The sequence below is a fragment of the Sturnus vulgaris genome, chromosome 5, assembly GCF_052056855.1.
Source record: "Sturnus vulgaris isolate bStuVul1 chromosome 5, bStuVul1.hap1, whole genome shotgun sequence".
NCBI lineage: Eukaryota > Metazoa > Chordata > Aves > Passeriformes > Sturnidae > Sturnus > Sturnus vulgaris.
Genome location: NC_142247.1, coordinates 46,025,957 through 46,043,121, shown reverse-complemented (window position 1 = coordinate 46,043,121; position 17,165 = coordinate 46,025,957). Strand labels below are relative to the sequence as shown.

Sequence of the window (17,165 nt, the reverse complement as noted above, 5' to 3'; positions counted from 1 at the left end):
TGAAAGCCTCTGATTTGAAACTATAATAATTAGAAGGGAAGGGGTTGCACTCTGCATCTCAGGAAAGGGGTTCTTGCAAAATACCTGTCTTTCAAACCAAGACAACTCCTTCTTACAAATGAGGTGAAGCTGAACCTGCACATACTCAAAAATAAATGCAGTGAGTCTAGCCACAAAAGGTTGTGATGGGTTTTGCATCACTGGCAACCATAAATAGATTGAATGTCCTTCTAAAATATAATTCAAATACAAGTTGAGATACAAATAAATTCCAGGAGGCTGTATGTTTAGTTTAGACAGTCACAAATACCTCTTTTGGCCCCATAAATTCATAACATATATGTAGATACACGGTGTGGGAAAGCAGAAGCTTATCCAAGAACTTGGAGGAAAACAGAAAGGAAAGAATCTTAAACAATATCCGCCTGCTACTGTTTGCAGAATGTGTACCACGTTGTTCATAGTGAAAACATCTGTGCAAGAGGTATTGCCTGCTCTGACCAATGAGCTGTATTTCTATTCTTGGTTTAGCGATCTAGTGTATATAAGGGAACGTAGTCTTACAAGTGTCCTTTTCCTATCTTGAAAAGAGACTGTGTGGCTGGAATTCCTTTCGCCATTCCAATAGCTAATCTTATAGCTAATCTTATAGTTAACAGAGACATATATACATCGAAACTTGAACAGACAAGGACTTTGTTCTTACCATTGCACTTTTAAATAGCAAAGAAACAAAAGCTAGTTTGCACTGATGTTATAACAAACTTTTGGTCTTCCAGATCCTGCACAAACCAAACCACTTCTATTCCATGCTATGAGGCATGCCATTACATCTCTGTCTGCCCCATGTATCACGGATGTGATGAGGCAGACACACAAGCACCAGAATTTCTCTTCCTCTTTTGCTTGGAAGAAATTAATAGAAAGTATGTAAATGCTATAAGGTAAACAAGCAAAGAAACAACCTTTTCTCCATCCATACAAAATACTTTGAGCCATTTCATATTGGCAAAATGGACACAAAATGTTATAGCAACAACAACAAAAAAAATAAAGTTTTTGCATATAAATCAATGTGTACAGCAAGAATGAGCAGTTTTGATTCCCTGATACAGTTGAAAAGAAGAGGTAGACTACTATCCAGATCTGGAGTAGCATATTTTGGTGTTATCTTTGTAGATGGTTTATTATTTCCTTAATATTTTCATACCCTGAAATGATAATCACTGAAGAAACTGGAAGAGAGATTAAAAAAACCCTGAACAGATGGAAATCATGCACCAAGTCCTTTAAAGAGGTATTAGAGAATGTATTAGGAACATTAAAAACATCAGATTAATTATCTATAACTGTAAGAGAAAAATAAATTATTAAGTGCAAAAAGACTGAAGCAGGCAAATGATAAAAAAAAAAAAATCCCCAACTTCTCAGAGGAGCAAACTTCACAGACCTTAAAGGAACAAGCCTGGATTTTGTTTGCTAGTCATATGCTTCTGTCTACAGAACTGTGCAACACAAGACTTTTGAAAGAAAGCAATGCCCTCCTGGGTCAGACCAACACTCATCTAATCCTGCTCCATCTTGGAAAGCAAGAAAATAGGGTTTAGGGAAAGAATGAGAGCCAGCCTACTTTGCCCAATCTGGTCCTGCTACAGTTCCTTGACATCCAGGAGTATCACATTATAGAGTACAATGCTTCTCAGTCTTTGTAATATTTACATGTGAAGCTCTTGGCAATTAATTATTTAGTCTCTTTTGAACCCACTAACACAGTCTGTATACACAGATTTACTGCTTGCTCTTCCTCTCTCGAGACACTGGATGCATGAGTATCTCAACTGAATGATGCAAAAATAATTTTTGCTGTTGAATATACATTTTTCCTCCAATACTGGACTGACAGCAGTATAGAGAAGAACGTTTAAATAGATTTCCACTCAGAGAAAAAGATATTGCCTGAAAAATTTTTAATACATTTCCTTACTTCTGAACATACTGGGGAACTTGAGCATTCCTCATGGATCTTTTTCTCATGTACTATCCATTTTTCTGAAGATTCTCCCTTTCCTTGCCCCAAGAAAGCCCAGCTGTGCTATCCCGTGAAAATGCAGTCATTTTTCAAGAGATCAATATTAAATTTTAGCTTGTCGGTTAACCAGAAGAACCTTTAGTAGCTGTAATAGGCTGATGTATTCTACAAAGGGACAGTCAGCCTGGTTTCATAAAGTTTTACAACTTCTTGTAGACAGCAGTGATTATTGGGATCGGTAAGCTTTATGTTCAGCCAGGAAGGAATCATGATCAGTTGCACAATCTCAGGGTTACAAATCTCCCTGTGCTTGGCACCTCCTTCCATGACCTTTTAAGAGCATATGGTTTTCTTCCCTCTTTCCAAGCGCATCCAACTAGTCTAGTGTCTCTTTCAGAAACTGCCTCTATGCTCCTATTTTAAACTTAGTCTTCACCATCTTTCTTTTTTTCCTAGTTTCCCTCTCCTCACACTACACCATGCATCCTCTTCTAACTGAAACCTTTAAAGGAGAACAAATTTTTCAACAGACATTACCAACACTTTGATTAAAATGAACAAAACCAGCCATCACAAGGGTATCTTCTCTTTGTGGAGCTTAGAGACCATGCCAGAATTGTGCAGGAAAGCAATTCTTCCAATCCTGGAAGATGGGACCCCCAACCTCAGGAGATACACTGATGCTTCCCTATTTTCAGGTTCCAAGCTCCATTGAAAAATCCTATGGTATCACCATGACTGGAAGGCAGGCACCAGGGACTCATGCTTCAAACTAACAAATAGCCAAAGGAGTATATGCACATGTACATACTGCAAGCACATTTGCTGGGTACAGAACAACTGCTCAGAACTGCTCATCCCTGCCCCAAAATGCGTGTTTGCAACAGCTAAATTGCTGAGGCAGTTTTTAAAATTATGTTATAGATGCTATATGGTATATCATTCTATACTACATATAGCTAAACAGATTTTTCTGGGAAAAAATGCAGCTGCAATAAATTAATACATTTTACTTTGAAAGGCTAAGGTTGCCAAAACTATATGAAATTAAATACAAATACACATGAATGAAGGTGTTTGGTACCATCAGCAACAAAATCTGCTACTGGCTGTGTGAATAGCAAAAATCGTTTTATGTCAGTTACATTTTCAGACCTTGTATCAGTTGGGTATTTGAAAAAATGCACATTTCTCATGTACAGTATTGCCCTTAATACATTTTCTCCTTCATGGTAAAAGGAGTCAAATGAGACTGCTCTCTGTTCTAATCCTTTTCAGTACTGAAAAACACCAGCATGTAGCAGACCTGTAAAGAATATGTATAAATAAATCATCAGCAATCTTAATTAGGTAAAAACTCAGTGACCTCTGTTAATTTTCTACAAGAGAGAAATTTCTTTCACATTTATCTGTGTATGAAATATGAATGACATATGAAGTCCTCCCAACAAAGCTGTTTTGATTAAAAGGAGGAAGGAGAAGAAAGAAATCTTCAGTAATAAGTACGTGAAAGAAAATTCAGAAATTTTCAATGTCAGTAGGAAGGAAAAGACATATAGCTCTGCAGCTGCTTTACAGACCATTTGGTAAACCTCCAGCAAGTTAAAGAAATACACAGGGAAATGCTGTAAATGATACAGCAACTGTAGCCTCTCATCAAACATGAAAATCAGCAAATGACTTTGCAGATATAATAAACACCTCAATTGCAGAAAAGCTTACTAGCCTGTGATCTGCATTTCACAGGTCAGAATGTTCACTTCTGCTTGGAAATTACCTGAGTCTGTTACCATAATAACTGTTAATAACTGTGACTGCAGAGGTTATGGCTAATGGATTTCTAAATGCTTAAAATCTCTTCAGTGGCATTTTGTGCTGATTTTTAAAAGTATATAGTAAAAGTGTCTATAAGAAAAATGCAAATTGAGGGAAATAAGTGCTTTTGTAAACACATACTTCTATTTCCTAACCCAGCTTTTATTGATACATATTTTATTTTCAAGCTTAACTGCTGCAATTAATTATTTTTTCTCACCATGAGACTATGAAAAAGGTTGGGGATGATTTTGGCAGGTTTTCTCAGGCAAATCATGCTCTTATTCTGCAAAACCAGTTAGTCAATGAAGACTGCTTCACATTTTGGTGGGAGATGAAGGACTAGGTAAAGCAATGCTGTATCTGTGACATGAGAGTGCTTCTGAAATCTGAGGGAAGCTGAAGTTAAAGGCAAGGCAGATTTCTTTCGACAAGGATGGAAAAAGTGACTGAGGACTGCACAAGCCAGGCAACATTGCTTCAGAAGGTGGCTGCACTGTAGCAAATGATGCAAGGGGGCCTGCTGGTGCTTGGAGCACAGTCAAAAAATAACGTGATTGTTTACATCTTCTGCAGTTTTACTCAGCAGAGGAGTCTGAAGGAATTGGACCAAGTCAACTGCAGCATGAGAACAGCTGCTTTGGAACACTCATTGTCTTGCCAATGCCATATTAATCACCAAGGAAAAGAAAACTGGCTCTGGAGCTGTGTTTGCACATAGGTAAGTACGTACCCACAGGGATGCATCATCCGTCTGTTACATCTGTCAGTCACTGGGAACCTGGCTCAGATGTTAAGAGCTGAGCTACAGGAATAACCTGGGAGTTGTCTTCCCTCCTGAGCAGCGCCATTTAATGGAACTTTAATCTCAGGATCACTTCAGAAGTTTAATTTTTTTTCCATCAATGGGAACTTTTTTTTTAAACCCTTTTATCTCTCTGTATTACTTTTCAGATCTCTCACATTTTTCTGAGATTATCTTGGAACAGAAAATTAATGCACTTCATCTATTCTATTATTATAATATGCAGTACAGAACTTTTCCTCATTTAAATAGAGACAGCACACATGATCTTAAATTCAGCTAATACACTTCTATATTAGCAACACAATGACATCAAAACGGAATCACATGTTCTGCCTTTAATTTAGAATGAATTCTGGAATTTTTGTATTTTTACATATATGTATATATACAGATATATATAAATTAAATTACTTTCTTATTTCTTCACAACCTCTGCTTGCTTTCTGATAGTAATATATTTTTATTTAAACAGTTACTGTTTAAATAATAATAATAATAATATGTTATTTTTTGTAACATTTCTAGTTTTCTGTTACAAAACTCCAAGAATCATAGTGAAGAAAGAAGAAGGGTCTTTAAAATTCTTCAGCTTCCACCTAACCTACATTTGACTTCATCACCTGTGGGCAGTAGACAAACCCCTCAGGAAAGCCAGATTTGGTGCAGCTTGAGACAGAAAATGAGCATTTGCAGCACAGCAGGCTGTGGGTCAGGGAGGGGAAAAAAAGGCATACCTCTGTATTTTTGTAAACAGCTCCATGTGTTCAGAGCCAAGGATCAGATGAGAACTGCCTTACTGCTTTCTAATGACATTTACATTGTGTATTTAAATATTTCAGAGCCTGAAAATTCCCAGGATGTTAATTATTGGTTTTATTACAATAATTCAGTTTTTCATAACGTCTCTTAGCAATTACTAAGAGAACTTCTAACTTTTAAGCAATTACTGAGGATACTACATCATACAGCAATTACTTTTTTAGTATCAGCTCTGTAAATATTATCTTTTCAAGGCATTTTAAGCTTCTTTGATTTGCTTGTGCTCCCTTCTAGCTAAGCAGTTCAAAATTCAGTCTACCCTAAAATTATGTTTGTTTAACATTTTATTTTTGCATTAAAATCCTTTTACCAAGCTCCCCCCAAACAAGGCTGCAAACCATCTACTAACAGCAATTCCAGATCTTGAGCCACTGCAGACGATGTGCTCACTCTGGGTACCCCTGTTTTTGAGATCAAACACTGTGCTGAAATACAAACCCTGTATTACAGCATGCTTCAAAGAATCAGGTAGTGTGGAAAGAAAATGCAGGATTTACACATGTACAAAGGAATTGAAAGATTTCAGACTTTAAAGTCATGACAATTTTCCTTCAAAGCACAGTGACCTATTTTAACAACTGACCTGTTAGTACATCTCTGCAGCTGCGTACAAAACTTGCAAATGACAAATAATAATTAAAAAACTGGTTAGAGAGAGAAAAAGAGGCTCCTGTTGGTGGATAAAATGTCAAAATAATGCTTTGTAACATCTAAGTTTGTGCTTGTCTCTCCAAATGGTGGCATGTACTCTCACCATAAATGCAGATAATTTGTCAGTTCAGCAGATCCATTATCACTGTGGACTAGAAGGTGGCTGGAAGTAAACTTGGGAAGGCTCCTGTGGGTCCCAGAGGCAGGCAGAGCTGGAGCACAAGGGTTACATGGAGGCAAAACAACAGTGGATTGGACAGCCTGGTGAGGACAAGACTCCAAGGGCCTTCTGCTAGGTGTATAGAGCAGGGCAGAAGGCAGGCAGCTGTGTTATTCTTCTGTCCCAGAGAATAGGAAAACTCCTCTCTTTGAGGAAATATTTCCACTACTCTTTGTTATTTGGTGCCTGTTTCTTGAACGAGAATTAACTTAGGAAAGAGATAGCTCACCACCGCATTCGTCCTAGCTAAACAAAATCGCTGAATACACAAATGATTCAAATAGCTCTCCCAGTATCTAGTTCACACTACAGTTCTTCTGAGCCCTTGACTACTTCAGGCAAGACTTTACATAGCCAGAAGTATGAGAGAGTGCACATGTCTAGATGAGCAGACAGAAGAAGGAAGTGTGAATTTTTCATTTTTTAAAATTTAATGCCAACTAGATTGGGCACAGATTCACTTTTTCCAGAAAATAAAACAAAAATGAAACACTGAGAAGCTGAAACATTTTGCCTCAAAAAACTTTGGTGTTTTTGACTTTTTTTTTAGTAATAGTAAGTTTTAAGATTCAATTAAAAATATGGACTAAAAACAAAATGAAACTTTTGTTGCAGATTCTATGAAATCTTTTAATTGGTCTTACATTTATGGTGTCTTATTTTCACTTCAAAAAGCAATAACTTTTATTCTTGTGTCAGGTCATTTCTTTCGCTCCATGTCCCCAGTTTTCAATAAGTAAATTGAAAACAAAGAAATAGATGAATAAAGTGAACAGTTTGCACAGTATTACTGTTGACTGACTAAGAGCGCATTGGATTTTAGTCCGGAAATCATGGGAACAGCTATTCAGCCTGTCCATCTTCAGGACAGCACAGGAACATGCTTATCTTGAAGTAAATGTTAAAGTCTCCTTGACTTCAGAGTGACTCTTGAACAGTGCCATCAGCTCTTGGCATTGTATCAGTGCCACAGGAATAGCTGATGTCCTTTCTAAAGCTCCTACAGGAATAAGCAATCCCAGGAATGACACCTTTGGCTCAGCCCTACTGACCTAAGACTTGCCCTTGGCTGGGCACTGCCAGACCCTCAGCAAATCAGGAAACCTCAGTCCAGGAACTCAATGAGAACTACATCCATCTGAATCTAGGGATTCAACAGGTTGGCTATCAAACACCTTAATTTTAAATTATACTTGTTTTTAACTGCATCTATGATTCTGAGGGAAGGGTCTTACCCATGACTTCTGAAACATTGTTTTTATTTTGTGTGCCTTAAAACTAGTCCTGCAGTGCCAGTTTCTTCAGTGGGGCACAATATACTCATTCCCTTGGCTTCCATGAGGACAAGGTAGCAATAAGGGTTCATTATATTCTGATTGACAGTCTAAATTTAAATGTTTAGGGGGGAAAATCTGTTTGTTCCTGACTGCAAGCTGCTTCTCATCCTAGCATTACCTCGAGCCTTACTTTTAAGTTAAGAAATGCTGACTGTGAAGCTAAGTAACATTTCAAACAATCATATATATATAACTGTAACTAAACACCTTCACATATGCAAAATAAAGCCCAAGTTCCAAACTGCATTGTATTAATGCATACAATTTGAATTAACTATTATTTCAGCAATTCTGTAAATCCCTTTGAAAGGATCTGTTGCTTGTTGATTTTGGGCCATGTGAAGACATAGTAAATATGACATGTAGTCTCATCACATGAATTATGCATTCTGCATCTCAAATAAGCAAGTACAGCTCCAGGGAGATGCTTAATCCATTCTTTCCTTCTGGGGATAAAATAAATAAAACTCAGTGCAATGATCTCACAGTATATGTTCATTTGATTTTAATTACAAAATTATTATTTCAACATTTTTTCCTGTAAAATAAACGAAGCCTGAGCTCTGTGTAACCTCTACAGAATTACTTTACTTCTCTGTGCACTTAGTCAGTGTGCTCATCAATACTGCTCTTTCAATACAGTTTCACAAACCTCTGGAGGTTTGCAGCCAGGTTAATAGTTTCAGGTCTCACAGCAACAAAAGCTCCCCTTTCTGATAGTTGTCAAAAGGAGGGAGCAGTGAAATCCTTTAAAGTGAATTTAAATGTCATGAGAAGGAGCTTTCACCAGACACAGGGAGATGCCACAACCCCATTACCAAACTGGAAGATTTACATCTCACATCCTGTGTATTTTCACAGTATTTTTTTCACAGACTGTTCAAACCTGTGCAAAACTCTGCATACAATCAATTGCCTTGCTAAAACCCAGAAGTTTTCTCTTGGCTAATCCAATAGGCAGGGCATTCCTTGGGAATAGAACATCTGCTGACCATGTTTGAGGAAGGACAGAGCATCAAGTGGAATAGACAGCTATACTGTCAAAGGTACTCTCATGCTTCAAGCCTGAAAAAACAGCAGTCCAGGAATGTGATGTGTTATCGGGGGCGGATAGAAATGAATGCTTTCCATGTAGGATAAGATCTCCATGTGAAGATTACTGACAGTAACTCCAGCTGACATGCTCCCATCCAGGTCCAGCAGAATTTATTGGGTTCACTGCATCACATCTCCCAATTCAAAAGCTATTTGGAGCTGACCTACATAATGTCAGAAGTGTGACCCTGCTCCTGAGCAAAAGGAGCTGTTCTGCTTCTGGTCTTGTACTAATTAACGCTACTAGTTAATAGCGAGCCTCCTATTGCCAAATGAAGCTGGATAGCTGGGATGCTTCTGCACCTCTGCCAAGACTAATCCATAATGTGAATAAAATGCTCACACACAAGGGAGAATGGAAGCTACTTACAAGGTGCTATCTCACATACAACACATGCTATCTCACATGTCAAGTGATACAAATGTTTATAGGTTATTTTCAGAAACTTCAGTCAACTCCTAAATGTTCAAGTCAATTCTCAAAATAATGCTTAGTTTTGCAAAGTCTTTTATGTATTTAAACCCACAACATCCATTGTGCTACAATGAGCGTTGGCTGGGGTATGAAGAATTTTAATTATAATTTTTTAAAATACCGACCAGCTCAATCTCATTTATCCTTTGGGGTCCTGCAGTCTAGAGATGGAATAAAGCATTCGGATAAATGTCATCACTATATTAAAAGCTGAAGAATATTCATAAGCTTAGATCAGCTGCTTCCAGAACATCTGAAATACAGCAAAGCACATCTCACCAAACACTTGTATTAATCTCTCTGAACAAACTGTGACTTATGCAGAGCACACAGTAAAAATTTATCTGCAGTGTTCTCAAAAACTCCAGAATGTGCAGTGAAATTGTAAAAAAATCAAAATAAATGGTCATTAGTAATGATGACTATTACTCAACACTTGAAATTCCTAATCTTATCAGATGCTCTGAAGAAAAAAATGTACCAGTACATTTTCATCAAACTTTATTTTTAAAGAACACAAGTGAAAATCATCAGGAGTTCTCAAAATGTCATGTGAAACCACAAACTTCATTCTGTTCTCAGACCTTAGCTTAAATGTTTTATAAATACAGTAACCACTCTATAAATGACAACTAATAAGACCACAGCAAAAAAATCAAAATGTTGAATACTTTCAAGGCCATAAATATTACTGACATATGAGCTACAGCATTACATGGAAAGTACCCTATAGAGGTCTTCATTCACTCTGAAGAACAATTACTATTGATTTCTATTGATGTGGATTAAAAAAACAACTAGTTGATGCTTGGTATAATTAAATATTTTCTTAGAAGAATAACTGCACACAGGACACTGTACTCATGTCTTTTCACAATGGTTATGATCTTCATAATTATGCCATAAAAATAACATTTTTAAATCACTAGGATGTTTTAAAGAATGAACAAGAATGTTCATTATAAGCAGCACTAAATAAGGCAGCTTGCTCTCTGTCACACATAGAAACATGTACACAAAGCATCCTCATAAAAATGTGCTTTGGCTGTTCATCATAGCTCTTGGGATGAGATCTGAGCCTAGAAATGGCAAAGGTCTGAGCTCCATCCCCCATCCACAGTCTCTGTGGGTTGTGTGTCTTTGTTCAATGATAAAGCCACTTAGCACAGGCAATATTAACCATTAGAAGGTGGGTGACATGACCTTACAGCTTCTGATTTCTATTGCAATGCATCTTCCCTTCGAGTTAGAGGTTACTGTGCTTGAGGTGAGAACAGCAACATCAGTAATTCCACCTGAGTGCAACCTTTGTCATCATTCATTTATTTTCATTAAAAGGTCTCTAAAATATTACTTGAGGTGAAAATCCCTTTAGATTGCTGATAATATGTATGTCAAACTTGTACTTATATCAGACTTGTCTTAAGTAATTAAGAGAGACACAGGCTGAAAGATCACTTATTTTAACTAAGGGTCTAATCTAATGGTCCAGCTTTGTGCGATGTGATGACACAAAAGACAAGAATGGATAAGTAATTCTACACATGGCAGAAAATCACATGAAAACAAGAAGTCTGGCAGAGTGTTTCTCTGGTAGACTTCTGAATCTGGTGGATGCGTAGTGGAAAGTATGAGCCAATCTCCCTCTATTATCAAAACCAGGTATCAAAGAACAGCTCTCAGAGGGCCTGAAAATATATGAGCCTCTGATGAAAAGGTGGTTGTGTTCAGTGTCTCAAATCTGCTGCAAAAGACAGATGTGGGGATGTTCTTTACAGCAAAAGCTTGAGGCAGCCTAACTGCGGAAAATCCTTACAGCTCTCTTGGAACTTTCCTTATTAAGTTGCTTGATAGCAACTGTAATACATTTGCTTTTTATAACTTGTTGAATTTTGATTAGTATTACCTTGCAGTTCAAAAACAAGTTAGGTGTTACAAAAAGCAAAGCAAGTCTTACTTACCTGGAATACTCTGTCTCCTCACAGACAGTACTCCATCAGGTGCCTTTGCCTGGTTTGCAGATTTTGTGTAAGGACTCTCATCTAAACAGAAACAAGCAACACCTCCAGTTACTGTTAAATATAATGTTAAAAACAACTTTCTTTTTTTAAATCCAGATACTCCATGGACTAGCAGTGCAGATCACAAGAGATGCTGTGAGCCAGATGAGGATGGGTATTTCTGAATGCTAATTCAATGTTCACTGTCATGTTTAGACTTGATGACAAAGGTTCTGAGCAGGAGAGCTGAAAAGGATGTGCTAAAACTCAAATTGGAGGTAACACATATTGATGTCAGGCCTGATACATAAAGGCCTTTCCAGGTTTAACATAATGATAGAAATTGCCCTTTTCTCATGTTTAGAAGCTTTGCGTGTCAAAGACTTGAATGACAGAGACACTATCCCCGCTCAGGAGTAAAAGGCTTCCAGAAGCTTTTGAATTCTCTGGCGGGGAAGATGCACTTTTCCTTTAGGATCTGTCAGTGGGTGGCTCCTTTTCCTTTCTAGCAATTGATTGGGGAAAATATCAGAAAAGTGTTGCCAAACAGGCCAGGCACATCTACGCCTCAAGAACAACACTGTGTCTAAACAGGTAGCTATGTGGAACACCTACTGAACAACTTCAGTTCATTAAAGACCACTAATGGTGGGATGAGCAGATGAGTCACCAATTAGAGGCAGCATTAGGCAGAAAGTGAGACACTTCTACACCCCTCTTGAGAGCAGGGATAAGGAAAAGATCAGCTATACTGTAGCTTTGAAAAGGACAAGTTAAAAGCGCAGGAAAGAAATGTGAATAAAAGAGAAGAAACAGTACATGCATTTTATTATTTCAATTAAAAGAAAAGAATCAGAAGAAATAAGGCTTCTGCCTTGTTTTCCTTTTAATTGAGTGCTTAAAGTGTAACAAATCTTTGTGTTTGCATATTTTCCTTCAGATTGCAAATGACTGATGCATTTATAGCATGTGCATGAATATGTACTTAAATACTGATCAATGAGTAGAGGAATCAAAGACTACATTATTTGTTATAGCATTCTCAGATCAAACAGAAACATATAAACTTTTTCTGGAGAACCATTTTTCAGCTGACTCTCTTGACAGTATAATCCTTCTTTGCTGATTGCACTCTTTACATCTGGCGAGGACTCAAACTTCTTTAGAAACTTGCATCAAAGACAGCACTCCATTTTATACCACTGAGATAAAGATTTGATCAGCATAATTTAATTTAAAACCAGGTCTCAAAGAAGGGACTGAAAGAGCTGGTTATCCTTTAGAACCAGAACTTCTGTAATGAAGTCTGCTACTGTTACGTAGTTGCAACAACAAAAAGCTGAAATTAATTAAAAAGAAAAAAAAAGGAAAAGTCAAAATAATAATTTATAGCCATAAACTTTGATGAAAATACAGCAATTAGTGAAGAACATGCATTGGTAAAATAGCACAATAGCCAATATAATTGTGTTTTCTACAGTAAAATGAACTGCAATTGTTTTAGGAATACGTTACAAGTGGAAGAGAAACAGGCTTGATTATACTGCATGCTAGTACAAACGCCAAGAAAATAAAGCTGCCAGCTACAGGAAACAGAGAAGCGTGGAAAAAATATTAACATGGATCCAGGTACATAATTTAAGGAAAAGATATGTAAAGCCTTATCCTTCCATTTGAGGTAAGTGGATAAGCTAACATTATTGCATATGTAGAATATACACTCCCTCATTAAAGAGAAAAAATACAGTAAGACTGAACTAAAGCCTCTGAAAGAAGTAGCATTAATCATTTTTCTTTCACAGAAGAGGCACCACTGTGCTTGAACTCAAGACAGGGCTTAAGACAAAGAAACTGAACATGTTGCTTATATGTTCATTATGCATTACTACTTAGCTGCAATTGCTGAACATGACAGCAGACAGTGTGAGACACATTTTTCTAGTAAAAAGTGGGTGGGAAACATAATACAATTTCTCTATAACTAATGCATAGTGATAACTTCTGGGCCCTATTTGACTGTATGCCCTACCTATGAAAAAGCTATCAATTTACAGAACAAAATAGTCCTCTCCAAGTCAGACTTCTTGCATAAAAATTATTGTCATCAGATTGAGGGAGACGAAAAAAGTAAAGAAGAATTTTCACAACTAGACCTCTTCCACTGAATCTTTGTCATTGAGCAAATGAGTAAATCATATTCACTCTCACACTGGAAGATTTTCCCAATATTGCACTGGACTAGAAGTACCTGTTGTTATTCTGAGTTCAGAACACAGGACAAGTCTGCAAATATTTCTGGTTAGCACCACCAGTGAGAAGAGGGGACTGCACATTCAAATACTTACTAGGGAGCCTGAGCAAAAATGTTTTCTACATAATAACTGGCAGATGTGAAAGTAATTAAAATTGCACAGGTGAGTAAGCTAGTATTTTAATTTAAGCCTATTAACACTGAAAGCTTATCAGATGTTTATATAGGTTGAGTACTGTAGGCATGAAATTTGCATTACATTTCTTAATCAGTTCACAGATTCTCATAGCAAAACAAAGGGCCCAAAAAGTTTCTTCATAAACGAAATCCCATAAATGCAAAATATACCCTATAATTATTTGGAGAGAACAATGAGCAACAACGAGAACAACATTGGTGGACTGGCAAGCTGTTCTTAGCACTGGAAAGAATTTCCTCCCAATGCCCTTTTAACAGTAAAATCAGACTGAAACAGAACTAGAAATAGGTATAAAGGACTCCAAGGAGAAAAGGAAAACAAACACAACCAATTGTACAAAGATTCTGATTGAGCCTTATTGAGATGCTTAACTGAGATGGGAAAGCAAAATAAAGATCAGACAGATGCAGAAATACATTTCACCCTAAAGAAAGTAGAAAGACAAGGAAGTTCTGATAGCCCTGAAGTGTCAGACATTATTCATGGTGGACCAAAGGAAAAGATCTGTTTATTTGTGCTAATAAAGTTGTATGAGTAGCCACAAGAATTTATCATCAAATTAAAATTTCTTGATGCCTTCATCCACTCCATAGTTGTCAGGGAGGGGTTTTGTTAGGTGCAACGGAGCAGAATCTGAGACAGAAGATGCTACACTCTGTAATCCATGTGACAAAAAGCCTTTATTCAGTTCTGACCTCGGTTTTTATACCCCTTTCAATGTTCCCGGGTAAACGCCTGTGATTGGTTCACAGATCAGGCTGCCCAGCCCTCTGACCAATAGCTCTCTGAAGCCAGGGCTGGAACTCACTGGATGAAATCCTTGTCTGTCTCCAGTTCTGTTCTATCTCTGTTCTTTGGGGGCTGGCCTTTTAAGCCAGGCTGCTTATCCAATCAGTGGCCAAATTCACTGCCCAGTACAAGCCAGCTTGTACTGTGACAGGTTTTAAAAATGTGAAAGTGTCATATGACAGCAGTGCCAAGGGGGATTTGTAGGAGAGTTTTGTATTACCAGCATTGATAGACTTGGAAATGAAGCTCAATTCATCAAGCCAACACACAGAAAAAGCAAGGGAGCAAAAGGATCTGAAGCATTCCCTCCACAAGGAGATAATAACTCAGGAGATAATAACTCAGTATCAGGAAAAATTATGATATATTTTAAAACACAAACATACAAAGTAGAGAGAGAACCAGGCTAGATTCAGAAACTTAAATCTCACCTGTTAGAAACCCTAATAGTAGCATATCATCAGCAGGGAGTGAGCCACAGTCCATAAAGAACCCACAGGCCAAAATGCATTGCCGCAAAGCACAGAAATGCCTTCACCTGGGCACACAGCCACAAACCCTGCCACTCGGAGTGCTGGTTCTTGTCCACTTCTGAAGGAATCGCTCAGGTGGCCACATTCCCTACCAGCTTAGCTACGTCCATCCGGCTGTGGGTGCAGCTGCTTTTGATACATTACTGGCTGTTTTTCCTGTTGTAATTCCCTCTGACTAAAAAAATCAGACAACTCCGAAACAATTTCAGCTAGTCAGTAAGTCATATAAAGGTGTCAGCTATGCCAGCAGATCTCTTTACTCAGTAGCTATAGGCAACCAACCCTCTTAGACTGTTAAGAGGCAGGGGTCATTTCCAACAAATTCATACTTTGCATGTTTCTAACAGTTGTAAATGTGCAATAGTGAAAGATGTACACTGTGTTCACTCTTTCTTGGCAGAACACAAAGTGATAATCTCAGAGGTGACACCTTGCAGATTATTAGGATTCTTAACCAGCAATGCAAAATTACCTTTTTGTCTTCTTTTACTTGTCCTCATGAAACAGCCCCAAACACCAGTAACAACAGTAGCTCACACATCACCCTTTCAAAGCCCTGCACACCGTTAAAGACTACAAAGATAATAATCAAGTGGATAGGCAAATACTCCTGCTATTTACAGCTATTACTGTAAATTTATTGCCTTTTGTTTGTGTGGTAGATAAACAGATTTTTTTACACTTTCCTCCCTATTTTTAATCTGATGGCATCTCTATCCTGTAACTGAATGACTCATTCTTTGAGTTAGGGACCATGCTGTGATCCATTTATATAATTCTGCATTACTCTTACTAAAATGGTATGGGGCATCTGTCCAAGACTAACAGCTCTGAAGACTCTAAGAAAGAACAGTAATGTAACCCCAGAAAGATTATATATGAGACAATGTGTACAGATATATATCTGAAGTGCCTGGTAGTGGCAGCAAAATGACCATATGAAATCTTTAGACATTTGCTGTATTTAGTCTAACATCCTTTGAAGGATACCACCTGCAGGCACATAAGAAAGAATATAAGGAAGGCCTAAAGATACTTCCTCAACAGTCAAGTCTAGACATTCAACGATTCAGGCAGTTTATGACCACTGAACCATTCTTGTGTCTCTCTTGGGGGCTGTGAAAGCTATTGACACAAGAATGGTGTTTACAGATGTGGTAAAGGCTAAGGGCACTTCCTCCTTCAATCTTCAAAAGGTGTTAGTTTCCTCCACTGCTGCTGCCACACGTCCATGCAAGAACTGCTGAATCCAGGAAATGTGTTCAAATCCTGTGCAAGTGGCCCCAGAAGGTGACAAAGCACAGCTACATCCTGTTTGATACGAAGGGGAAGCTTCTCCGCACCCCACTGGGAACAGCTCCTGAAAAACTCTGAGGCTGTCACTTTGCCCCTCCTACATAGAGAGGAAAGGTGAAGATGCTTCACTTGTTCTCAGCTCTATGTCACCGTTTGTACCTCCTTTTTTACTGCAAAACCTGCATTAGAAGAAGCAGGGAAATAATGTGGCATCAAATTTGTACATGAGGAATTTCAAACACAGGAATTTTCTAATATTTAGGAGTTTGAAAGCTCTATTACATTTTTTCAACAGTAGATGTGAAAGCATTATGAGGGAGAACAGAACTTCCATCTTGCAGTTCTTTATTTTTCATTCTTTGATGTCTTTACTTGACGCACCGGCCAGAGCTGCAGTCACTTTGCCACTATGGTCCCATGCCTAGAGTAGGTCACGCTCCAGGAACAGGAAGCCTTAGATGTGGCTCGAGCTATGGCTCCATGGCCTTTTGGCTGTCGGATTGCGTTCAAAGGTGGCAAAGAGGAGGGGGAGGTCTTTTTCATAGGATAAAAAGGATTTATTACTTTGGGGAATCTGCAGGACAAAAGACAAAAATGGCAAAGGTACAACTTAAATATGGGGGAGGTTCAAGGGGAAGGTACAAATTCTTAGCAAATTGGAGGAATTCTTGGGAGGAATAAAGAGTAGAGTTTATGAAGGCATTGTCCAATGAGAGAGGTAGGGGGGAAAACTGGGTCACATGGACTAATGAGACATCAAGTTTTATAAGATTTCCAAAGAGGAATTGCAAGCAGGGGGCTGGCACAAAGCAGGATTGACAGGTAATTTAGGATAGATTGACAAGGTG

At 38.0% G+C, this 17,165-nt stretch overlaps 1 protein-coding gene across 11 annotated transcripts in view; it reads right to left on the bottom strand.

The window, feature by feature from the left end:
- GRIP1 (glutamate receptor interacting protein 1) overlaps positions 1–17,165 on the bottom strand; it is a 348,068-nt gene that overhangs the window by 96,694 nt on the left and 234,209 nt on the right. For all 11 annotated transcript variants that reach the window (XM_088165626.1, XM_088165632.1, XM_088165628.1 and 8 more), the window contains one exon: positions 11,211–11,291. In XM_088165626.1, coding sequence (XP_088021752.1) covers positions 11,211–11,291 — 81 coding nt within the window. The remainder of the gene's footprint in view (positions 1–11,210; positions 11,292–17,165) is intronic.